Source organism: Mytilus californianus, unplaced genomic scaffold (genome assembly GCF_021869535.1).
Source record: "Mytilus californianus isolate M0D057914Y unplaced genomic scaffold, xbMytCali1.0.p SCAF_14, whole genome shotgun sequence".
NCBI lineage: Eukaryota > Metazoa > Mollusca > Bivalvia > Mytilida > Mytilidae > Mytilus > Mytilus californianus.
The window spans coordinates 5,082,137-5,106,011 of record NW_026262626.1 but is presented as its reverse complement, the minus strand read 5'-3'; the positions used below and the strand labels follow the sequence as shown (position 1 = coordinate 5,106,011).

At 47.9% G+C, this 23,875-nt stretch overlaps 1 protein-coding gene across 1 annotated transcript in view; it reads right to left on the bottom strand.

The window, feature by feature from the left end:
- Positions 1 to 848: 848 nt before the first annotated feature.
- Positions 849 to 23,875, bottom strand: part of LOC127724874 (mucin-16-like) — a gene marked incomplete at its 3' end in the record, with an annotated part of 75,791 nt that continues 52,764 nt past the window's right edge. Inside the window, exons 30-33 of the mRNA XM_052231879.1 lie at positions 10,206 to 10,295; positions 6,563 to 9,748; positions 6,349 to 6,358; positions 849 to 3,912 (exon numbers count right to left, since the gene is read on the bottom strand). Of these exons, the coding sequence (XP_052087839.1) occupies positions 849 to 3,912; positions 6,349 to 6,358; positions 6,563 to 9,748; positions 10,206 to 10,295 (6,350 nt within the window). The remainder of the gene's footprint in view (positions 3,913 to 6,348; positions 6,359 to 6,562; positions 9,749 to 10,205; positions 10,296 to 23,875) is intronic.

The window sequence follows — 23,875 nt, the reverse complement described above, 5'->3', positions numbered from 1 at the left end:
GTACCTTCGGTGCTTGTCACTGGCGAGATGGTAGTTGCGATTGTGCCTGTCGTTGTCTCAGCTGTAGTTCCAGTAGTTTGTGAGACAGTGGTACCTTTGTTGCTTGATACTGTAGTGCCAGAAGTCTGAGACACGGTTGTACCTTCAGTGCTTGTCACTGGCGAGATTGTAGTTGCGATTGTGCCTGTCGTTGTCTCAGCTGTAGTTCCAGTAGTCTGTGAGACAGTGGTTCCTTCGGTGCTTGATACTGTAGTGCCAGAAGTTTGAGAAACGGTTGTACCTTCGGTGCTTGTAACTGGCGAGGTCGTAGTTTCAGTTGTGCCTGTTGTTGTCTCAGCTGTAGTGCCAGTAGTTTGAGGAACAGTTGTACCTTCGGTGCTTGACACTGTTGTGTCAGTAGTCTGAGAGACGGTTGTACCTTCGGTGCTTGATACTGTAGTGCCAGTAGTTTGAGGAACAGTTGTACCTTCGGTGCTTGTCACTGTTGTGCCAGTAGTCTGAGACACGGTTGTACCTTCGGTGCTTGTCACTGGCGAGATGGTAGTTGCGATTGTGCCTGTCGTTGTCTCAGCTGTAGTTCCAGTAGTTTGTGAGACAGTGATACCTTCGGTGCTTGATACTGTAGTGCCAGAAGTCTGAGACACGGTTGTACCTTCAGTCCTTGTCACTGGCGAGATGGTAGTTGCGATTGTGCCTGTCGTTGTCTCAGCTGTAGTTCCAGTAGTCTGTGAGACAGTGGTTCCTTCGGTGCTTGATACTGTAGTGCCAGAAGTTTGAGACACGGTTGTACCTTCGGTGCTTGATATTGTAGTGCCAGTAGTTTGAGGAACAGTTGTACCTTCGGTGCTTGACACTGTTGTGCCAGTAGTCTGAGACACGGTTGTACCTTCGGTGCTTGTCACTGGCGAGATGGTAGTTGCGATTGTGCCTGTCGTTGTCTCAGCTGTAGTTCCAGTAGTTTGTGAGACAGTGGTACCTTCGGTGCTTGTTACTGTAGTGCCAGAAGTCTGAGACACGGTTGTACCTTCAGTGCTTGTCACTGGCGAGATGGTAGTTGCGATTGTGCCTGTCGTTGTCTCAGCTGTAGTTCCAGTAGTCTGTGAGACAGTGGTTCCTTCGGTGCTTGATACTGTAGTGCCAGAAGTATGAGACACGGTTGTACCTTCGGTGCTTGTAACTGGCGAGGTCGTAGTTTCAGTTGTGCCTGTTGTTGTGTCAACTGTAGTGCCAGTAGTTTGAGGAACAGTTGTACCTTCGGTGCTTGACACTGTTGTGCCAGTAGTCTGAGAGACGGTTGTACCTTCGGTGCTTGATACTGTAGTGCCAGTAGTTTGAGGAACAGTTGTACCTTCGGTGCTTGACACTGTTGTGCCAGTAGTCTGAGACACGGTTGTACCTTCGGTGCTTGTCACTGGCGAGATGGTAGTTGCGATTGTGCCTGTCGTTGTTTCAGCTGTAGTTCCAGTAGTCTGTGAGACAGTGGTACCTTCGGTGCTTGATACTGTAGTGCCAGAAGTTTGAGACACGGTTGTACCTTCGGTGCTTGTAACTGGCGAGGTCGTAGTTTCAATTGTGCCTGTTGTTGTCTCAGCTGTAGTTCCAGTAGTCTGTGAGACAGTGGTTCCTTCGGTGCTTGATACTGTAGTGCCAGAAGTTTGAGACACGGTTGTACCTTCGGTGTTTGTAACTGGCGAGGTCGTAGTTTCAATTGTGCCTGTTGTTGTCTCAGCTGTAGTGCCAGTAGTTTGAGGAACAGTTGTACCTTCGGTGGTTGACACTGTTGTGCCAGTAGTCTGAGAGACGGTTGTACCTTCGGTGCTTGATACTGTAGTGCCAGTAGTTTGAGGAACAGTTGTACCTTCGGTGCTTGACACTGTTGTGCCAGTAGTCTGAGACACGGTTGTACCTTCGGTGCTTGACACTGTTGTGCCAGTAGTCTGAGACACGGTTGTACCTTCGGTGCTTGTCACTGGCGAGATGGTAGTTGCGATTGTGCCTGTCGTTGTCTCAGCTGTAGTTCCAGTAGTCTGTGAGACAGTGGTACCTTCGGTGCTTGATACTGTAGTGCCAGAAGTTTGAGACACGGTTGTACCTTCGGTGCTTGTAACTGGCGAGGTCGTAGTTTCAATTGTGCCTGTTGTTGTCTCAGCTGTAGTTCCAGTAGTCTGTGAGACAGTGGTTCCTTCGGTGCTTGATACTGTAGTGCCAGAAGTTTGAGACACGGTTGTACCTTCGGTGTTTGTAACTGGCGAGGTCGTAGTTTCAATTGTGCCTGTTGTTGTCTCAGCTGTAGTGCCAGTAGTTTGAGGAACAGTTGTACCTTCGGTGGTTGACACTGTTGTGCCAGTAGTCTGAGAGACGGTTGTACCTTCGGTGCTTGATACTGTAGTGCCAGTAGTTTGAGGAACAGTTGTACCTTCGGTGCTTGACACTGTTGTGCCAGTAGTCTGAGACACGGTTGTACCTTCGGTGCTTGACACTGTTGTGCCAGTAGTCTGAGACACGGTTGTACCTTCGGTGCTTGTCACTGGCGAGATGGTAGTTGCGATTGTGCCTGTCGTTGTCTCAGCTGTAGTTCCAGTAGTCTGTGAGACAGTGGTACCTTCGGTGCTTGATACTGTGCCAGAAGTTTGAGACACGGTTGTACCTTCGGTGCTTGTAACTGGCGAGGTCGTAGTTTCAATTGTGCCTGTTGTTGTCTCAGCTGTAGTTCCAGTATTCTGTGAGACAGTGGTTCCTTCGGTGCTTGATACTGTAGTGCCAGAAGTTTGAGACACGGTTGTACCTTCGGTGCTTGTAACTGGCGAGGTCGTAGTTTCAATTGTGCCTGTTGTTGTCTCAGCTGTAGTTCCAGTAGTCTGTGAGACAGTGGTTCCTTCGGTGCTTGATACTGTAGTGCCAGAAGTTTGAGACACGGTTGTACCTTCGGTGCTTGATACTGTAGTGCCAGTAGTTTGAGGAACAGTTGTACCTTCGGTGCTTGACACTGTTGTGCCAGTAGTCTGAGACACGGTTGTACCTTCGGTGCTTGACACTGTTGTGCCAGTAGTCTGAGACACGGTTGTACCTTCGGTGCTTGTCACTGGCGAGATGGTAGTTGCGATTGTGCCTGTCGTTGTCTCAGCTGTAGTTCCAGTAGTTTGTGAGACAGTGGTACCTTTGTTGCTTGATACTGTAGTGCCAGAAGTCTGAGACACGGTTGTACCTTCAGTGCTTGTCACTGGCGAGATTGTAGTTGCGATTGTGCCTGTCGTTGTCTCAGCTGTAGTTCCAGTAGTCTGTGAGACAGTGGTTCCTTCGGTGCTTGATACTGTAGTGCCAGAAGTTTGAGAAACGGTTGTACCTTCGGTGCTTGTAACTGGCGAGGTCGTAGTTTCAGTTGTGCCTGTTGTTGTCTCAGCTGTAGTGCCAGTAGTTTGAGGAACAGTTGTACCTTCGGTGCTTGACACTGTTGTGCCAGTAGTCTGAGAGACGGTTGTACCTTCGGTGCTTGATACTGTAGTGCCAGTAGTTTGAGGAACAGTTGTACCTTCGGTGCTTGTCACTGTTGTGCCAGTAGTCTGAGACACGGTTGTACCTTCGGTGCTTGTCACTGGCGAGATGGTAGTTGCGATTGTGCCTGTCGTTGTCTCAGCTGTAGTTCCAGTAGTTTGTGAGACAGTGATACCTTCGGTGCTTGATACTGTAGTGCCAGAAGTCTGAGACACGGTTGTACCTTCAGTCCTTGTCACTGGCGAGATGGTAGTTGCGATTGTGCCTGTCGTTGTCTCAGCTGTAGTTCCAGTAGTCTGTGAGACAGTGGTTCCTTCGGTGCTTGATACTGTAGTGCCAGAAGTTTGAGACACGGTTGTACCTTCGGTGCTTGATATTGTAGTGCCAGTAGTTTGAGGAACAGTTGTACCTTCGGTGCTTGACACTGTTGTGCCAGTAGTCTGAGACACGGTTGTACCTTCGGTGCTTGTCACTGGCGAGATGGTAGTTGCGATTGTGCCTGTCGTTGTCTCAGCTGTAGTTCCAGTAGTTTGTGAGACAGTGGTACCTTCGGTGCTTGTTACTGTAGTGCCAGAAGTCTGAGACACGGTTGTACCTTCAGTGCTTGTCACTGGCGAGATGGTAGTTGCGATTGTGCCTGTCGTTGTCTCAGCTGTAGTTCCAGTAGTCTGTGAGACAGTGGTTCCTTCGGTGCTTGATACTGTAGTGCCAGAAGTTTGAGACACGGTTTTACCTTCGGTGCTTGTAACTGGCGAGGTCGTAGTTTCAGTTGTGCCTGTTGTTGTGTCAACTGTAGTGCCAGTAGTTTGAGGAACAGTTGTACCTTCGGTGCTTGACACTGTTGTGCCAGTAGTCTGAGAGACGGTTGTACCTTCGGTGCTTGATACTGTAGTGCCAGTAGTTTGAGGAACAGTTGTACCTTCGGTGCTTGACACTGTTGTGCCAGTAGTCTGAGACACGGTTGTACCTTCGGTGCTTGTCACTGGCGAGATGGTAGTTGCGATTGTGCCTGTCGTTGTTTCAGCTGTAGTTCCAGTAGTCTGTGAGACAGTGGTACCTTCGGTGCTTGATACTGTAGTGCCAGAAGTTTGAGACACGGTTGTACCTTCGGTGCTTGTAACTGGCGAGGTCGTAGTTTCAATTGTGCCTGTTGTTGTCTCAGCTGTAGTTCCAGTAGTCTGTGAGACAGTGGTTCCTTCGGTGCTTGATACTGTAGTGCCAGAAGTTTGAGACACGGTTGTACCTTCGGTGTTTGTAACTGGCGAGGTCGTAGTTTCAATTGTGCCTGTTGTTGTCTCAGCTGTAGTGCCAGTAGTTTGAGGAACAGTTGTACCTTCGGTGGTTGACACTGTTGTGCCAGTAGTCTGAGAGACGGTTGTACCTTCGGTGCTTGATACTGTAGTGCCAGTAGTTTGAGGAACAGTTGTACCTTCGGTGCTTGACACTGTTGTGCCAGTAGTCTGAGACACGGTTGTACCTTCGGTGCTTGACACTGTTGTGCCAGTAGTCTGAGACACGGTTGTACCTTCGGTGCTTGTCACTGGCGAGATGGTAGTTGCGATTGTGCCTGTCGTTGTCTCAGCTGTAGTTCCAGTAGTCTGTGAGACAGTGGTACCTTCGGTGCTTGATACTGTAGTGCCAGAAGTTTGAGACACGGTTGTACCTTCGGTGCTTGTAACTGGCGAGGTCGTAGTTTCAATTGTGCCTGTTGTTGTCTCAGCTAAAGTTCCAGTAGTCTGTGAGACAGTGGTACCTTCGGTGCTTGATACTGTGCCAGAAGTTTGAGACACGGTTGTACCTTCGGTGCTTGTAACTGGCGAGGTCGTAGTTTCAATTGTGCCTGTTGTTGTCTCAGCTGTAGTTCCAGTATTCTGTGAGACAGTGGTTCCTTCGGTGCTTGATACTGTAGTGCCAGAAGTTTGAGACACGGTTGTACCTTCGGTGCTTGTAACTGGCGAGGTCGTAGTTTCAATTGTGCCTGTTGTTGTCTCAGCTGTAGTTCCAGTAGTCTGTGAGACAGTGGTTCCTTCGGTGCTTGATACTGTAGTGCCAGAAGTTTGAGACACGGTTGTACCTTCGGTGCTTGATACTGTAGTGCCAGTAGTTTGAGGAACAGTTGTACCTTCGGTGCTTGACACTGTTGTGCCAGTAGTCTGAGACACGGTTGTACCTTCGGTGCTTGACACTGTTGTGCCAGTAGTCTGAGACACGGTTGTACCTTCGGTGCTTGTCACTGGCGAGATGGTAGTTGCGATTGTGCCTGTCGTTGTCTCAGCTGTAGTTCCAGTAGTTTGTGAGACAGTGGTACCTTTGTTGCTTGATACTGTAGTGCCAGAAGTCTGAGACACGGTTGTACCTTCAGTGCTTGTCACTGGCGAGATTGTAGTTGCGATTGTGCCTGTCGTTGTCTCAGCTGTAGTTCCAGTAGTCTGTGAGACAGTGGTTCCTTCGGTGCTTGATACTGTAGTGCCAGAAGTTTGAGAAACGGTTGTACCTTCGGTGCTTGTAACTGGCGAGGTCGTAGTTTCAGTTGTGCCTGTTGTTGTCTCAGCTGTAGTGCCAGTAGTTTGAGGAACAGTTGTACCTTCGGTGCTTGACACTGTTGTGCCAGTAGTCTGAGAGACGGTTGTACCTTCGGTGCTTGATACTGTAGTGCCAGTAGTTTGAGGAACAGTTGTACCTTCGGTGCTTGACACTGTTGTGCCAGTAGTCTGAGACACGGTTGTACCTTCGGTGCTTGTCACTGGCGAGATGGTAGTTGCGATTGTGCCTGTCGTTGTCTCAGCTGTAGTTCCAGTAGTCTGTGAGACAGTGGTACCTTCGGTACTTGATACTTTAGTGCCAGTAGTTTGAGACACGGTTGAACCTTCGGTATTTGTCACTGGCGAGATGGTAGTTGCGATTGTGCCTGTTGTTGTCTCAGCTGTAGTGCCAGTAGTTTGAGGAACAGTTGTACCTTCGGTGGTTGACACTGTTGTGCCAGTAGTCTGAGAGACGGTTGTACCTTCGGTGCTTGATACTATAGTGCCAGTAGTTTGAGGAACAGTTGTACCTTCGGTGCTTGACACTGTTGTGCCAGTAGTCTGAGACACGGTTGTACCTTCGGTGCTTGACACTGTTGTGCCAGTAGTCTGAGAGACGGTTGTACCTTCGGTGCTTGATACTGTAGTGCCAGTAGTTTGAGGAACAGTTGTACCTTCGGTGCTTGACACTGTTGTGCCAGTAGTCTGAGACACGGTTGTACCTTCGGTGCTTGACACTGTTGTGCCAGTAGTCTGAGACACGGTTGTACCTTCGGTGCTTGTCACTGGCGAGATGGTAGTTGCGATTGTGCCTGTCGTTGTCTCAGCTGTAGTTCCAGTAGTCTGTGAGACAGTGGTACCTTCGGTGCTTGATACTGTGCCAGAAGTTTGAGACACGGTTGTACCTTCGGTGCTTGTAACTGGCGAGGTCGTAGTTTCAATTGTGCCTGTTGTTGTCTCAGCTGTAGTTCCAGTATTCTGTGAGACAGTGGTTCCTTCGGTGCTTGATACTGTAGTGCCAGAAGTTTGAGACACGGTTGTACCTTCGGTGCTTGTAACTGGCGAGGTCGTAGTTTCAATTGTGCCTGTTGTTGTCTCAGCTGTAGTTCCAGTAGTCTGTGAGACAGTGGTTCCTTCGGTGCTTGATACTGTAGTGCCAGAAGTTTGAGACACGGTTGTACCTTCGGTGCTTGATACTGTAGTGCCAGTAGTTTGAGGAACAGTTGTACCTTCGGTGCTTGACACTGTTGTGCCAGTAGTCTGAGACACGGTTGTACCTTCGGTGCTTGACACTGTTGTGCCAGTAGTCTGAGACACGGTTGTACCTTCGGTGCTTGTCACTGGCGAGATGGTAGTTGCGATTGTGCCTGTCGTTGTCTCAGCTGTAGTTCCAGTAGTTTGTGAGACAGTGGTACCTTTGTTGCTTGATACTGTAGTGCCAGAAGTCTGAGACACGGTTGTACCTTCAGTGCTTGTCACTGGCGAGATTGTAGTTGCGATTGTGCCTGTCGTTGTCTCAGCTGTAGTTCCAGTAGTCTGTGAGACAGTGGTTCCTTCGGTGCTTGATACTGTAGTGCCAGAAGTTTGAGAAACGGTTGTACCTTCGGTGCTTGTAACTGGCGAGGTCGTAGTTTCAGTTGTGCCTGTTGTTGTCTCAGCTGTAGTGCCAGTAGTTTGAGGAACAGTTGTACCTTCGGTGCTTGACACTGTTGTGCCAGTAGTCTGAGAGACGGTTGTACCTTCGGTGCTTGATACTGTAGTGCCAGTAGTTTGAGGAACAGTTGTACCTTCGGTGCTTGACACTGTTGTGCCAGTAGTCTGAGACACGGTTGTACCTTCGGTGCTTGTCACTGGCGAGATGGTAGTTGCGATTGTGCCTGTCGTTGTCTCAGCTGTAGTTCCAGTAGTCTGTGAGACAGTGGTACCTTCGGTACTTGATACTTTAGTGCCAGTAGGTTGAGACACGGTTGTACCTTCGGTGTTTGTCACTGGCGAGATGGTAGTTGCGATTGTGCCTGTTGTTGTCTCAGCTGTAGTGCCAGTAGTTTGAGGAACAGTTGTACCTTCGGTGGTTGACACTGTTGTGCCAGTAGTCTGAGAGACGGTTGTACCTTCGGTGCTTGATACTATAGTGCCAGTAGTTTGAGGAACAGTTGTACCTTCGGTGCTTGACACTGTTGTGCCAGTAGTCTGAGACACGGTTGTACCTTCGGTGCTTGACACTGTTGTGCCAGTAGTCTGAGACACGGTTGTACCTTCGGTGCTTGTCACTGGCGAGATGGTAGTTGCGATTGTGCCTGTCGTTGTCTCAGCTGTAATTCCAGTAGTCTGTGAGACAGTGGTACCTTCGGTGCTTGATACTGTAGTGCCAGAAGTCTGAGACACGGTTGTACCTTCGGTGCTTGTCACTGGCGAGATGGTAGTTGCGATTGTGCCTGTCGTTGTCTCAGCTGTAATTCCAGTAGTCTGTGAGACAGTGGTACCTTCGGTGCTTGATACTGTAGTGCCAGAAGTTTGAGACACGGTTGTACCTTCGGTGCTTGTAACTGGCGAGGTCGTAGTTTCAATTGTGCCTGTTGTTGTCTCAGCTGTAGTTCCAGTATTCTGTGAGACAGTGGTTCGTTCGGTGCTTGATACTGTAGTGCCAGAAGTTTGAGACACGGTTGTACGTTCGGTGCTTGATACTGTAGTGCCAGTAGTTTGAGGAACAGTTGTACCTTTGGTGCTTGACACTGTTGTGCCAGTAGTCTGAGACACGGTTGTACCTTCGGTGCTTGACACTGTTGTGCCAGTAGTCTGAGACACGGTTGTACCTTCGGTGCTTGTCACTGGCGAGATGGTAGTTGCGATTGTGCCTGTCGTTATCTCAGCTGTAGTTCCAGTTCTCTGTGAGACAGTGGTACCTTCGGTGCTTGATACTGTAGTGCCAGAAGTCTGAGACACAGTTGTACCTTCGGTGCTTGACACTGTTGTGCCAGTAGTCTGAGACACGGTTGTACCTTCGGTGCTTGTCACTGGCGAGATGGTAGTTGCGATTGTGCCTGTCGTTGTCTCAGCTGTAGTTCCAGTAGTTTGTGAGACAGTGGTACCTTCGGTGCTTGATACTGTAGTGCCAGAAGTCTGAGACACGGTTGTACCTTCAGTGCTTGTCACTGGCGAGATTGTTGTTGCGATTGTGCCTGTCGTTGTCTCAGCTGTAGTTCCAGTAGTCTGTGAGACAGTGGTTCCTTCGGTGCTTGATACTGTAGTGCCAGAAGTTTGAGACACGGTTGTACCTTCGGTGCTTGTAACTGGCGAGGTCGTAGTTTCAGTTGTGCCTGTTGTTGTCTCAGCTGTAGTTCCAGTAGTCTGTGAGACAGTGGTTCCTTCGGTGCTTGATACTGTAGTGCCAGAAGTTTGAGACACGGTTGTACCTTCGGTGTTTATAACTGGCGAGGTCGTAGTTTCAATTGTGCCTGTTGTTGTCTCAGCTGAAGTGCCAGTAGTTTGAGGAACAGTTGTACCTTCGGTGGTTGACACTGTTGTGCCAGTAGTCTGAGAGACGGTTGTACCTTCGGTGCTTGATACTGTAGTGCCAGTAGTTTGAGGAACAGTTGTACCTTCGGTGCTTGACACTGTGCCAGTAGTCTGAGACACGGTTGTACCTTCGGTGCTTGACACTGTTGTGCTAGTAGTCTGAGACACGGTTGTACCTTCGGTGCTGGTCACTGGCGGCGTGGTACTTGCGACTGAGCCTATAAAAAAGCAGATTTTTGTAAATTAAAACAAATATGTATTGATATTAATGCGATAATGCATGCAGAATTAACTTATCTCATTTGAGCGAGGTTAAGTTAAACTCCAGTTTGATTTGTAATATTTAGTTTTGAAAAACCAGAACAAAATACGCAAAGAGTTTTTCGAGTGGATCTTTGATGAGTTTACACATTAATAGAAAAAAATATAGTTTTGAGAAATATTTTTGATAGGTTTGAACTAACGCAACTTCATTGGCTTATCTAACGATTAATTGAGAAATTGATTGATTGATTGATTGATTGATTGATTGGTTAGTTCATTCATTTTATTAAAGCAAATACGAAAAGATTAAATGATCTAAAGAGAAAAACGAAAATTCCATTGATTAAAAAGAATGAGCTGATCCTTCGGTGCTTGACACTGTTGTACCAGTTGTTTGAGAGACGGTTGTACCTTCTATGCTGGTCACTGGCGAGGTGGTAATTGCGCTCGTACCTGTCGTTGTCTCAGTTGTAGTACCAGTAATATGAGAGACGGCTGTACCTTCCGTGCTGGTCATTAGCGAGGTGGTAGTTTCTACTGAACCTATAAAAAGCAGATTTATTCGTAAGTAAAAACGGACATGTATTTATATTATAAACTCATCATTGATACCATGATTAAACTTGTGAACGCTAGACGCGCGTTTTGTGTTTAAAGGACTCATCAGTGACGCTCAAAGCAAACAAGTTGAAAAGGCCAATTAAATTATGAAGTTGAAGAGCATTAAGGACCAAATAAGTGCGATAATGCAGAAAACACTTAATTATACGACAGATGATATATATAAGAATAATACCTTCACAGATCTTGGTCCTTGTAGACGTTCAACTTGAACTGCCAACTGTTCCATTCAAAATTAACTTATCTCATTTCATAACTTAAAGATGAAGTAATTTTGAATGAACATAAACCTCTACATAGAAGTTTCACGGTTGGACAAGGTTAATTTAAACTAGAGTTAAATTTTAAATAGTCGATTTTTACTTTTCAAAAACCAAAACAAAATACACAAAAGGATTTGTTGGACGGAACTTTGATGAGTTGACTGGTCAATAGAAAAAAATAATTTCGGGAAATATTTTTTATAGGTTTAAACTAACGCACCTTCAATGCCTTAACTATATATTAATTGATAAATTAAAACGAAAATCCCAAAGATAAAAAAGAATGAACTGATATTTCAAGAAGCCCAAGGTTGTGGATGCTTCATTCGCTCTTCAAGACAATTATGTTGTTGTCCAGCAAATTACGCACCAAACAATATTTATTTCATATGTAAAAATCATTTTTTTCATTTGCATAACATAAAAACGTATTATTACTGATTTTGCCCTATTCACTTGTATGAAATTTTGATTATGTTTGAATTCACAAGACCGGCTATGCATGCATTTCAAGAGACTTTTACCCTTTCGACGCACCCAGACTCACTTCGTTAGGAGTTCATGCCATTTCCTCATGTTTTATTTTTAAATTTTGATTATGTATATTAGGAGTACTAATAGATGTACACGATTTAAACACCAGATAACTACTGTTGCTTCTAAGTTATTACCGTACGAACAACATGTCATTCAGGAATAACCTTCTTCAGGTACGATCGAGACCACAATTTTCAAAAGCCAAATTAGAAACCCCCCCCCCCCCCCCCCCAAAAAAAAATTAGAGAAAGTTGTAGAGTTTATATAGAGCAGGATTTGCTTATCCTCCCGGAGCACCTGAAATAACCCTGGTTTTGGTAAGGTTCGTGTTGCTCAGTCTTAAATTTTTTATGTTGTGTTATGTAAACTTTTCTATGTCTTTTGGAATTTTTTTGTTTTTTTTTCCCATGGCGTTTTCAGAATTTTCGAGTTTTGATGTTCCAATGATATCTTTTGCCTTTCTTGTACCTTCAGTGGTGGTCACTACTAAGTTTGTTTCAGATGTGATAGTCGTCTCAGCTGAAAGACTTGTAGTATCAGACACGGTTGTACCTGCGGTGCTGGTCATTGACGAGGTGGTAGTTGCAACTTTTCCTGTCGTTATTTCAGCTGTAGTGCCAGTAGTTTGAGAAACAGTTGTACCTCCGGTGCTTGACATTGTTGTGCCAGTAGTGTGAGAGACGGTTGTACCTTCGGTGCTTGATACTGCAGTGCCAGTAGTCACTGGCGAGGTGTCATTTGCGATTGTGCCTGTCGTTTTCTCAGCTGTAGTTCCAGTAGTCTGTGAGACAGTGGTACCTTCGGTGCTTGATACTGTAGTGTCAGTAGTCTGAGACACGGTTGTACCTTCGGTGCTGGTTACTGGGGAGGTTGACGTTGCGACTATGCCTGTTGTTGTATCGACTGTAGTGCCAGTAGTCTGTGAGACAGTTGTACCTTCCAGGCTTGCAAGTGTAGTGCCAGAGGTTTGAGACACTGTTGTACCTTCGGTGATTGTCACAGGCGAGGTGGTAGTTGCGATTGTGCCTGTTGTTGTCTCAGCTGTAGTTCCAGTAGTCCGTGAGACAGTGGTACCTTCGGTGCTTGATAGTACAGTTCCAGAAGTTTGAGACACGGTTGTACCTTCGGTGCTGGTCACTGGCGAGATGGTAGTTGCGATTGTGACTGTGGTTGTCTCAGCTGTAGTTCCAGTAGTCTGTGAGACAGTGGTACCTTCGGTGCTTGATACTGCATTGCCAGAAGTTTGAGACACGGTTGGACCTTCGGTGCTTGTCACAGGCGAGGTGGTAGTTTCAATTGTGCCAGTTGTTGTCTCAGCTGTAGTTCCAGTAGTCTGTGAGACAGTGGTACCGTCGGTGCTTGATACTGCATTGCCAGACGTTTGAGACACGGTTGTACCTTCGGTGCTGGTCACTGGCGAAATGGTAGTTGCGATTGTGACTGTGGTTGTCTCAGCTGTAGTTCCAGTAGTCTGTGAGACAGTGGTACCTTCGGTGCTTGATACTGCATTGCCAGAAGTTTGAGACACGGTTGGACCTTCGGTGCTTGTCACAGGCGAGGTGGTAGTTTCAATTGTGCCTGTTGTTGTCTCAGCTGTAGTTCCAGTAGTCTGTGAGACAGTGGTACCGTCGGTGCTTGATACTGCATTGCCAGACGTTTGAGACACGGTTGTACCTTCGGTGCTGGTCACTGGCGAGATGGTAGTTGCGATTGTGACTGTGGTTGTGTCAGCTGTAGTTCCAGTAGTCTGTGAGACAGTGGTACCTTCGGTGCTTGATACTGCATTGCCAGAAGTTTGAGACACGGTTGGACCTTCGGGGCTTGACACAGGCGAGGTGGTAGTTGCGATTGTGCCTTTTGTTGTCTCAGCTGTAGTTCCGGTAGTATGTGAGACAGTGGTACCTTCGGTGCTTGATAGTGAAGTGCCAGAAGTTTGAGACACGGCTGTACCTTCGGTGTTTGTCACTGGCGAGGTTGTAGTTTCAATTGTTCCTGTTTTTGTATCGACTGTAGTGCCAGTAGTCTGTGAGACAGTTGTACCTTCAGTGCTTGAAACTGTAGTCCGAGAAGTTTGAGACACGGTTGAACCTTCGGCGTTTGTCAATGGCGAGATGGTAGTTGCGATTGTGACTGTGGTTGTGTCAGCTGTAGTTCCAGTAGTCTGTGAGACAGTGGTACCTTCGGTGCCTGATAGTGAAGTGCCAGAAGTTTGAGACACGATTGTACCTTGGGTGCTTGTCACAGACGAGGTGGTAGTTGCGATTGTGCCTTTTGTTGTCTCAGCTGTAGTTCCAGTAGTCTGTGAGACAGTGGTACCTTCGGTGCTTGATAGTGAAGTGCCAGAGGTTTGAGACACGGTTGTACCTTCTGTGCTGGTCACTGGCAAGGTTGTAGTTTCAATTGTGCCTGTTTTTGTATCGACTGTAGTGCTAGTAGTCTGTGAGACAGTTGTACCTTCGGTGCTTGAAACTGTAGTCCGAGAAGTTTGAGACACAGTTGTACCTTCGGTGCTTGTCACTGGCGAGGTGGTAGTTGAGATTGTGCCTGTCGTTGTCTCAGCTGTAGGTGCACTAGTCTGTGAGCCAGTGGTACCTTCGGTGCTTGATAGTGAAGTGCCAGAAGTTTGAGACACGGCTGTACCTTCGGTGTTTGTCACTGGCGATGTTGTAGTTTCAATTGTGCCTGTTTTTGTATCGACTGTAGTGCCAGTAGTCTGTGAGACAGTTGTACCTTCGGTGCTTGAAATTGTAGTCCGAGAAGTTTGAGACACGGTTGTACCTTCGGTGTTTGTCAATGGCGAGATGGTAGTTGCGATTGTGCCAATCGTTGTCTCAGCTGTAGGTCCACTAGTCTGAAAACCAGTGGTATCTTCGGTGCTAGATACTGAAGTGCCAGAAGTTTGAGACACGGTTGTACCTTCGGTGTTTGTCACTGGCGAGGTGGTAGTTGCGATTGTGCCTGTTGTTGTCTCAGCTGTAGTTCCAGTAGTCTGTGAGACAGTGGTACCTTCGGTGCTTGAAACTGTAGTCCGAGAAGTTTGAGACACGGTTGTACCTTCGGTGCTTGTAACTGGCGAGGTCGTAGTTTCAATTGTGCCTGTTGTTGTCTTAGCTGTAGTGCCAGTAGTTTGAGGAACAGTTGTACCTTCGGTGCTTGACACTGTTGTGCCAGTTGTCTGAGGAACAGTTCTACCTTCGGTCCTTGACACTGTTGTGCCAGTAGTCTGAGAGACGGTTGTACCTTCGGTGCTTGAAACTGTAGTGCCAGAATTTTGAGACACGGTTGTACCTTCAGTGCTTATCACTGGCGAGGTGGTAGTTGCGATTGTGCCTGTTGTTGTCTCAGCTGTAGTTCCAGTAGTCTGTGAGACAGTGGTACCTTCGGTGCTTGATACTGTAGTGCCAGAAGTTTGAGACACGGTTGTACCTTTGGTGCTTGTAACTCGCGAGGTCGTAGTTTCAATTGTGCCTTTTGTTGTTTCAGCTGTAGTGTCAGTAGTTTGAGGAACAGTTGTACCTTCGGTGCTTGACACTGTTGTGCCATTAATCTGAGAAACGGTTGTACCTTCGGTGCTTGAAACAGTAGTGCCAGAAGTTTGAGACACGGTTGTACCTTCGGTGCTTATCACTGGCGAGTAGGTAGTTGCGATTGTGCCTGTTGTTGTCTCAGCTGTAGTTCCAGTAGTCTGTGAGACAATGGTACCTTCGGTGCTTGATACTGTAGTGCCAGAAGTTTGAGAAACGGTTGTACCTTCGGTGCTTGTAACTGGCGAGGTCGTAGTTTCAATTGTGCCTGTTGTTGTCTCAGCTGTAGTGCCAGTAGTTTGAGGAACAGTTGTACCTTCGGTGCTTGACACTGTTGTGCCAGTAGTCTGAGAGACGGTTGTACCTTCGGTGCTTGAAACTGTAGTGCCAGAAGTTTGAGACACGGTTGTACCTTCGGTGCTTATCACTGGCGAGGTGGTAGTTGCGATTGTGCCTGTTGTTGTCTCAGCTGTAGTTTCATTAGTCTGTGAGACAGTGGTACCTTCGGTGCTTGATACTGTTATGCCAGAAGTTTGAGACACGGTTGTACCTTCAGTGCTTGTAACTGGCGAGGTCGTAGTTTCAATTGTGCCTGTTGTTGTCTCAGCTGTAGTGCCAGTAGTTTGAGGAACAGTTGTAACTTCGGTGCTTGACACTGTTGTTCCAGTAGTTTGAGGAACAGTTGTACCTTCGGTGCTTGACACTGTTGTGCCAGTAGTCTGAGAAACGGTTGTACCTTCGGTGCTTGAAACAGTAGTGCCAGAAGTTTGAGACACGGTTGTACCGTCGGTGCTTATCACTGGCGAGGTGGTAGTAACGGTTGTGCCTGTTGTTGTCTCAGCTGTAGTTCCAGTAGTCTGTGAGACAGTGGTACCTTCGGTGCTTAATACTGTTATGCCAGAAGTTTGAGACACGGTTGTACCTTCAGTTCTTGTAACTGGCGAGATCGTAGTTTCAATTGTGCCTGTTGGTGTCTCAGCTGTAGTGCCAGTAGTTTGAGGAACAGTTGTACCTTCGGTGCTTGACACTGTTGTGCCAGTAGTCTGTGAGACAGTGGTACCTTCGGTGCTTAATACTGTAGTGCCAGAAGTTTGAGACACGGTTGAACCTTCGGTGATTGTAACTGGCGAGGTCGTAGTTTCAATTGTGCTTGTTGTTGTCTCAGCTGTAGTGCCAGTAGTTTGAGGAACAGTTGTACCTTCGGTGCTTGACACTGTTGTGCCAGTAGTCTGAGAAACGGTTGTACCTTCGGTGCTTGAAACAGTAGTGCCAGAAGTTTGAGACACGGTTGTACCTTCGGTGCTTATCACTGGCGAGGTGGTAGTAGCGGTTGTGCCTGTCGTTGTGTCAGCTGAAGTTCCAGTAGTCTGTGAGACAGTGGTACCTTCGGTGCTTGACACTGTAGTGCCAGAAGTCTGAGACACGGTTGTACCTTCAGTGCTTGTCACTGGCGAGATGGTAGTTGCGATTGTGCCTGTCGTTGTCTCGGCTGTAGTTCCAGTAGTCTGTGAGACAGTGGTTCCTTCGGTGCTTGATACTGTAGTGCCAGACGTTTGAGACACGGTTGTACCTTCGGTGCTTGCAACTGGCGAGGTCGTAGTTTCAGTTGTGCCTGTTGTTGTCTCAGCTGTAGTGCCAGTAGTTTGAGGGACAGTTGTACCTTCGGTGCTTGACACTGTTGTGCCCGTAGTCTGAGAGACGGTTGTACCTTCGGTGCTTGATACTGTAGTGCCAGTAGTTTGAGACACGGTTGTATCTTCGGTGCTAGTCACTGGCGAGATGGTACTTGCGATTGTGCCTGTCGTTGTCTCAGCTGTAGTTCCAGTAGTCTTTGAGGCAGTGGTACCTTCGGTACTTGATACTTTAGTGCCAGTAGTCTGAGACACGGTTGTACCTTTAGTGCTTGTCACTGGCGAGATGGTAGTTGCGATTGTGCCTGTCGTTGTCTCAGCTGTAGTTCCAGTAGTCTGTGAGAAAGTGGTACCTTCGGTGCTTGATACTGTAGTGCCAGAAGTTTGAGACACGGTTGTACCTTCGGTGCTTGTAACTGGCGAGGTCGTAGTTTCAATTGTGCCTGTTGTTGTCTCAGCTGTAGTTCCAGTAGTCTGTGAGACAGTGGTTCCTTCGGTGCTTGATACTGTAGTGCCAGAAGTTTGAGACACGGTTGTACCTTCGGTGCTTGTAACTGGCGAGGTCGTAGTTTTAATTGTGCCTGTTGTTGTCTCAGCTGTAGTGCCAGTTGTTTGAGGAACAGTTGTACCTTCGGTGGTTGACACTGTTGTGCCAGTAGTCTGAGAGACGGTTGTACCTTCGGTGCTTGATACTGTAGTGCCAGTAGTTTGAGGAACAGTTGTACCTTCGGTGCTTGACACTGTTGTGCCAGTAGTCTGAGACACGGTTGTACCTTCGGTGCTTGACACTGTTGTGCCAGTAGTCTGAGACACGGTTGTACCTTCGGTGCTTGTAACTGGCGAGGTCGTAGTTTCAATTGTGCCTGTTGGTGTCTCAGCTGTAGTGCCAGTAGTTTGAGGAACAGTTGTACCTTCGGTGCTTGACACTGTTGTGCCAGTAGTCTGAGAAACGGTTGTACCTTCGGTGCTTGAAACAGTAGTGCCAGAAGTTTGAGACACGGTTGTACCGTCGGTGCTTATCACTGGCGAGGTGGTAGTAGCGGTTGTGCCTGTTCTTGTCTCAGCTGTAGTTCCAGTAGTCTGTGAGACAGTGGTACCTTCGGTGCTTGATACTGTTATGCCAGAAGTTTGAGACACGGTTGTACCTTCGGTGCTTGTAACTGGTGAGGTCGTAGTTTCAATTGTGCCTGTTGGTGTCTCAGCTGTAGTGCCTGTAGTTTGAGGAACAGTTGTACCTTCGGTGCTTGACACTGTTGTGCCAGTAGTCTGTGAGACAGTGGTACCTTCGGTGCTAAATACTGTAGTGCCAGAAGTTTGAGACACGGTTGAACCTTCGGTTCTTGTAACTGGCGAGGTCGTAGTTTCAATTGTACCTGTTGTTGTCTCAGCTGTAGTGCCAGTAGTTTGAGGAACAGTTGTACCTTCGGTGCTTGACACTGTTGTGCCAGTAGTCTGAGAAACGGTTGTACCTTCGGTGCTTGAAACAGTAGTGCCAGAAGTTTGAGACACGGTTGTACCTTCGGTGCTTATCACTGGCGAGGTGGTAGTTTCAATTGTGCCTGTTGTTGTCTCAGCTGTAGAGCCAGTAGTTTGAGGAACAGTTGTACCTTCGGTGCTTGACACTGTTGTTCCAGTAGTTTGAGGAACAGTTGTACCTTCGGTGCTTGACACTGTTGTGCCAGTAGTCTGAGAAACGGTTGTACCTTCGGTGCTTGAAACAGTAGTGCCAGAAGTTTGAGACACGGTTGTACCGTCGGTGCTTATCACTGGCGAGGTGGTAGTAGCGGTTGTGCCTGTTGTTGTCTCAGCTGTAGTTCCAGTAGTCTGTGAGACAGTGGTACCTTCGGTGCTTGATACTGTTATGCCAGAAGTTTGAGACACGGTTGTACCTTCGGTGCTTGTAACTGGCGAGGTCGTAGTTTCAATTGTGCCTGTTGTTGTCTCAGCTGTAGTGCCAGTAGTTTGAGGAACAGTTGTACCTTCGGTGCTTGACACTGTTGTTCCTGTAGTTTGAGGAACAGTTGTACCTTCGGTGCTTGACACTGTTGTGCCAGTTGTCTGAGAAACGGTTGTACCTTTGGTGCTTGAAACAGTAGTGCCAGAAGTTTTAGCACCGACGGTTGTACCGTCGGTGCTTATCACTGGCGAGGTGGTAGTAGCGGTTGTGCCTGTTGTTGTCTCAGCTGTAGTTCCAGTAGTTTGAGGAACAGTTGTACCTTCGGTGCTTGACACTGTTGTGCCAGTAGTCTGAGAAACGGTTGCACCTTCGGTGCTTGAAACAGTAGTGCCAGAAGTTTGAGACACGGTTGTACCTTCGGTGCTTATCACTGGCGAGGTGGTAGTTTCAATTGTGCCTGTTGTTGTCTCAGCTGTAGTGCCAGTAGTTTGAGGAACAGTTGTACCTTCGGTGCTTGACACTATTGTGCCAGTAGTCTGAGACACGGTTGTACCTTCGGTGCTTGACACTGTTGTGCCAGTAGTCTGAGAAACGGTTGTACCTTCGGTGCTTGAAACAGTAGTGCCAGAAGTTTGAGACACGGTTGTACCGTCGGTGCTTATCACTGGCGAGGTGGTAGTAGCGGTTGTGCCTGTTGTTGTCTCAGCTGTAGTTCCAGTAGTCTGTGAGACAGTGGTACCTTCGGTGCTTGATACTGTTATGCCAGAAGTTTGAGACACGGTTGTACCTTCGGTGCTTGTAACTGGCGAGGTCGTAGTTTCAATTGTGCCTGTTGTTGTCTCAGCTGTAGTGCCAGTAGTTTGAGGAACAGTTGTACCTTCGGCGCTTGACACTGTTGTTCCTGTAGTTTGAGGAACAGTTGTACCTTCGGTGCTTGACACTGTTGTGCCAGTTGTCTGAGAAACGGTTGTACCTTTGGTGCTTGAAACAGTAGTGCCAGAAGTTTGAGACACGGTTGTACCGTCGGTGCTTATCACTGGCGAGGTGGTAGTAGCGGTTGTGCCTGTTGTTGTCTCAGCTGTAGTTCCAGTAGTTTGAGGAACAGTTGTACCTTCGGTGCTTGACACTGTTGTGCCAGTAGTCTGAGAAACGGTTGCACCTTCGGTGCTTGAAACAGTAGTGCCAGAAGTTTGAGACACGGTTGTACCTTCGGTGCTTATCACTGGCGAGGTGGTAGTTTCAATTGTGCCTGTTGTTGTCTCAGCTGTAGTGCCAGTAGTTTGAGGAACAGTTGTACCTTCGGTGCTTGACACTATTGTGCCAGTAGTCTGAGACACGGTTGTACCTTCGGTGCTTGACACTGTTGTGCCAGTAGTCTGAGACACGGTTGTACCTTCGGTGCTTGTAACTGGCGAGGTCGTAGTTTCAATTGTGCCTGTTGGTGTCTCAGCTGTAGTGCCAGTAGTTTGAGGAACAGTTGTACCTTCGGTGCTTGACACTGTTGTGCCAGTAGTCTGAGAAACGGTTGTACCTTCGGTGCTTGAAACAGTAGTGCCAGAAGTTTGAGACACGGTTGTACCGTCGGTGCTTATCACTGGCGAGGTGGTAGTAGCGGTTGTGCCTGTTTTTGTCTCAGCTGTAGTTCCAGTAGTCTGTGAGACAGTGGTACCTTCGGTGCTTGATACTATTATGCCAGAAGTTTGAGACACGGTTGTACCTTCGGTGCTTGTAACTGGCGAGGTCGTAGTTTCAATTGTGCCTGTTGGTGTCTCAGCTGTAGTGCCTGTAGTTTGAGGAACAGTTGTACCTTCGGTGCTTGACACTGTTCTGCCAGTAGTCTGTGAGACAGTGGTACCTTCGGTGCTTAATACTGTAGTGCCAGAAGTTTGAGACACGGTTGAACCTTCGGTGCTTGTAACTGGCGAGGTCGTAGTTTCAATTGTACCTGTTGTTGTCTCAGCTGTAGTGCCAGTAGTTTGAGGAACAGTTGTACCTTCGGTGCTTGACACTGTTGTGCCAGTAGTCTGAGAAACGGTTGTACCTTCGGTGCTTGAAACAGTAGTGCCAGAAGTTTGAGACACGGTTGTACCTTCGGTGCTTATCACTGGCGAGGTGGTAGTAGCGGTTGTGCCTGTCGTTGTGTCAGCTGAAGTTCCAGTAGTCTGTGAGACAGTGGTACCTTCGGTGCTTGATACTGTAGTGCCAGAAGTTTGAGACACGGTTGTACCTTCAGTGCTTGTCACTGGCGAGATGGTAGTTGCGATTGTGCCTGTCGTTGTCTCGGCTGTAGTTCCAGTAGTCTGTGAGACATTAGTTCCTTCGGTACTTGATACTTTAGTGCCAGTAGTCTGAGACACGGTTGTACCTTCAGTGCTTGTCAGCGGCGAGATGGTAGTTGCGATTGTGCCTGTCGTTGTCTCAGCTGTAGTTCCAGTAGTCTGTGAGAAAGTGGTACCTTCGGTGCTTGATACTGTAGTGCCAGAAGTTTGAGACACGGTTGTACCTTCGGTGCTTGTAACTGGCGAGGTCGTAGTTTCAATTGTGCCTGTTGTTGTCTCAGCTGTAGTTCCAGTAGTCTGTGAGAAAGTGGTACCTTCGGTGCTTGATACTGTAGTGCCAGAAGTTTGAGACACGGTTGTACCTTCGGTGCTTGTAACTGGCGAGGTCGTAGTTTCAATTGTGCCTGTTGTTGTCTCAGCTGTAGTGCCAGTTGTTTGGGGAACAGTTGTAGCTTCGGTGGTTGACACTGTTGTGCCAGTAGTCTGAGAGACGGTTGTACCTTCGGTGCTTGATACTGTAGTGCCAGTAGTTTGAGGAACAGTTGTACCTTCGGTGCTTGACACTGTTGTGCCAGTAGTCTGAGACACGGTTGTACCTTCGGTGCTTGTCACTGGCGAGATGGTAGTTGCAATTGTGCCTGTCGTTGTCTCAGCTGTAGTTCCAGTAGTCTTTGAGACAGTGGTACCTACGGTACTTGATACTTTAGTGCCAGTAGTCTGAGACACTGTTGTACCGTCAGTGCTTGTCACTGGCGAGATGGTAGTTGCGATTGTGCCTGTCGTTGTCTCGGCTGTAGTTCCAGTAGTCTGTGAGACAGTGGTACCTTCGGTGCTTGATACTGTTATGCCAGAAGTTTGAGACACGGTTGTACCTTCGGTGCTTGTAACTGGCGAGGTCGTAGTTTCAATTGTGCCTGTTGGTGTCTCAGCTGTAGTGCCTGTAGTTTGAGGAACAGTTGTACCTTCGGTGCTTGACACTGTTCTGCCAGTAGTCTGTGAGACAGTGGTACCTTCGGTGCTTAATACTGTAGTGCCAGAAGTTTGAGACACGGTTGAACCTTCGGTGCTTGTAACTGGCGAGGTCGTAGTTTCAATTGTACCTGTTGTTGTCTCAGCTGTAGTGCCAGTAGTTTGAGGAACAGTTGTACCTGCGGTGCTTGACACTGTTGTGCCAGTAGTCTGAGAAACGGTTGTACCTTCGGTGCTTGAAACAGTAGTGCCAGAAGTTTTAGACACGGTTGTACCTTCGGTGCTTATCACTGGCGAGGTGGTAGTTTCAATTGTGCCTGTTGTTGTCTCAGCTGTAGTGCCAGTAGTTTGAGGAACAGTTGTACCTTCGGTGCTTGACACTGTTGTTCCAGTAGTTTGAGGAACAGTTGTACCTTCGGTGCTTGACACTGTTGTGCCAGAAGTCTTAGAAACGGTTGTACCTTCGGTGCTTGAAACAGTAGTGCCAGAAGTTTGAGACACGGTTGTACCGTCGGTGCTTTTCACTGGCGAGGTGGTAGTAGCGGTTGTGCCTGTTGTTGTCTCAGCTGTAGTTCCAGTAGTCTGTGAGACAGTGGTACCTTCGGTGCTTGATACTGTTATGCCAGAAGTTTGAGACACGGTTGTACCTTCGGTGCTTGTAACTGGCGAGGTCGTAGTTTCAATTGTGCCTGTTGTTGTCTCAGCTGTAGTGCCAGTAGTTTGAGGAACAGTTGTACCTTCGGTGCTTGACACTGTTGTTCCAGTAGTTTGAGGAACAGTTGTACCTTCGGTGCTTGACACTGTTGTGCCAGTAGTCTGAGAAACGGTTGTACGTTCGGTGCTTGAAACAGTAGTGCCAGAAGTTTGAGACACGGTTGTACCGTCGGTGCTTATCACTGGCGAGGTGGTAGTAGCGGTTGTGCCTGTTGTTGTCTCAGCTGTAGTTCCAGTAGTCTGTGAGACAGTGGTACCTTCGGTGCTTGATACTGTTATGCCAGAAGTTTGAGACACGGTTGTACCTTCGGTGCTTGTAACTGGCGAGGTCGTAGTTTCAATTGTGCCTGTTGTTGTCTCAGCTGTAGTGCCAGTAGTTTGAGGAACAGTTGTACCTTCGGTGCTTGACACTGTTGTGCCAGTAGTCTGTGAGACAGTGGTACTTTCGGTGCTTAATACTGTAGTGCCAGAAGTTTGAGACACGGTTGAACCTTCGGTGCTTGTAACTGGCGAGGTCGTAGTTTCAATTGTGCCTGTTGTTGTCTCAGCTGTAGTGCCAGTAGTTTGAGGAACAGTTGTACCTTCGGTGCTTGACACTGTTGTGCCAGTAGTCTGAGAAACGGTTGTACCTTCGGTGCTTGAAACAGTAGTGCCAGAAGTTTGAGACACGGTTGTACCTTCGGTGCTTATCACTGGCGAGGTGGTAGTAGCGGTTGTGCCTGTCGTTGTGTCAGCTGAAGTTCCAGTAGTCTGTGAGACAGTGGTACCTTCGGTGCTTGATACTGTAGTGCCAGAAGTTTGAGACACGGTTGTACCTTCAGTGCTTGTCACTGGCGAGATGGTAGTTGCGATTGTGCCTGTCGTTGTCTGGGCTGTAGTTCCAGTAGTCTGTGAGACATTAGTTCCTTCGGTACTTGATACTTTAGTGCCAGTAGTCTGAGACACGGTTGTACCTTCAGTGCTTGTCAGTGGCGAGATGGTAGTTGCGATTGTGCCTGTCGTTGTCTCAGCTGTAGTTCCAGTAGTCTGTGAGAAAGTGGTACCTTCGGTGCTTGATACTGTAGTGCCAGAAGTTTGAGACACGGTTGTACCTTCGGTGCTTGTAACTGGCGAGGTCGTAGTTTCAATTGTGCCTGTTGTTGTCTCAGCTGTAGTTCCAGTAGTCTGTGAGAAAGTGGTACCTTCGGTGCTTGATACTGTAGTGCCAGAAGTTTGAGACACGGTTGTACCTTCGGTGCTTGTAACTGGCGAGGTCGTAGTTTCAATTGTGCCTGTTGTTGTCTCAGCTGTAGTGCCAGTTGTTTGGGGAACAGTTGTACCTTCGGTGGTTGACACTGTTGTGCCAGTAGTCTGAGAGACGGTTGTACCTTCGGTGCTTGATACTGTAGTGCCAGTAGTTTGAGGAACAGTTGTACCTTCGGTGCTTGACACTGTTGTGCCAGTAGTCTGAGACACGGTTGTACCTTCGGTGCTTGTCACTGGCGAGATGGTAGTTGCAATTGTGCCTGTCGTTGTCTCAGCTGTAGTTCCAGTAGTCTTTGAGACAGTGGTACCTACGGTACTTGATACTTTAGTGCCAGTAGTCTGAGACACGGTTGTACCGTCAGTGCTTGTCACTGGCGAGATGGTAGTTGCGATTGTGCCTG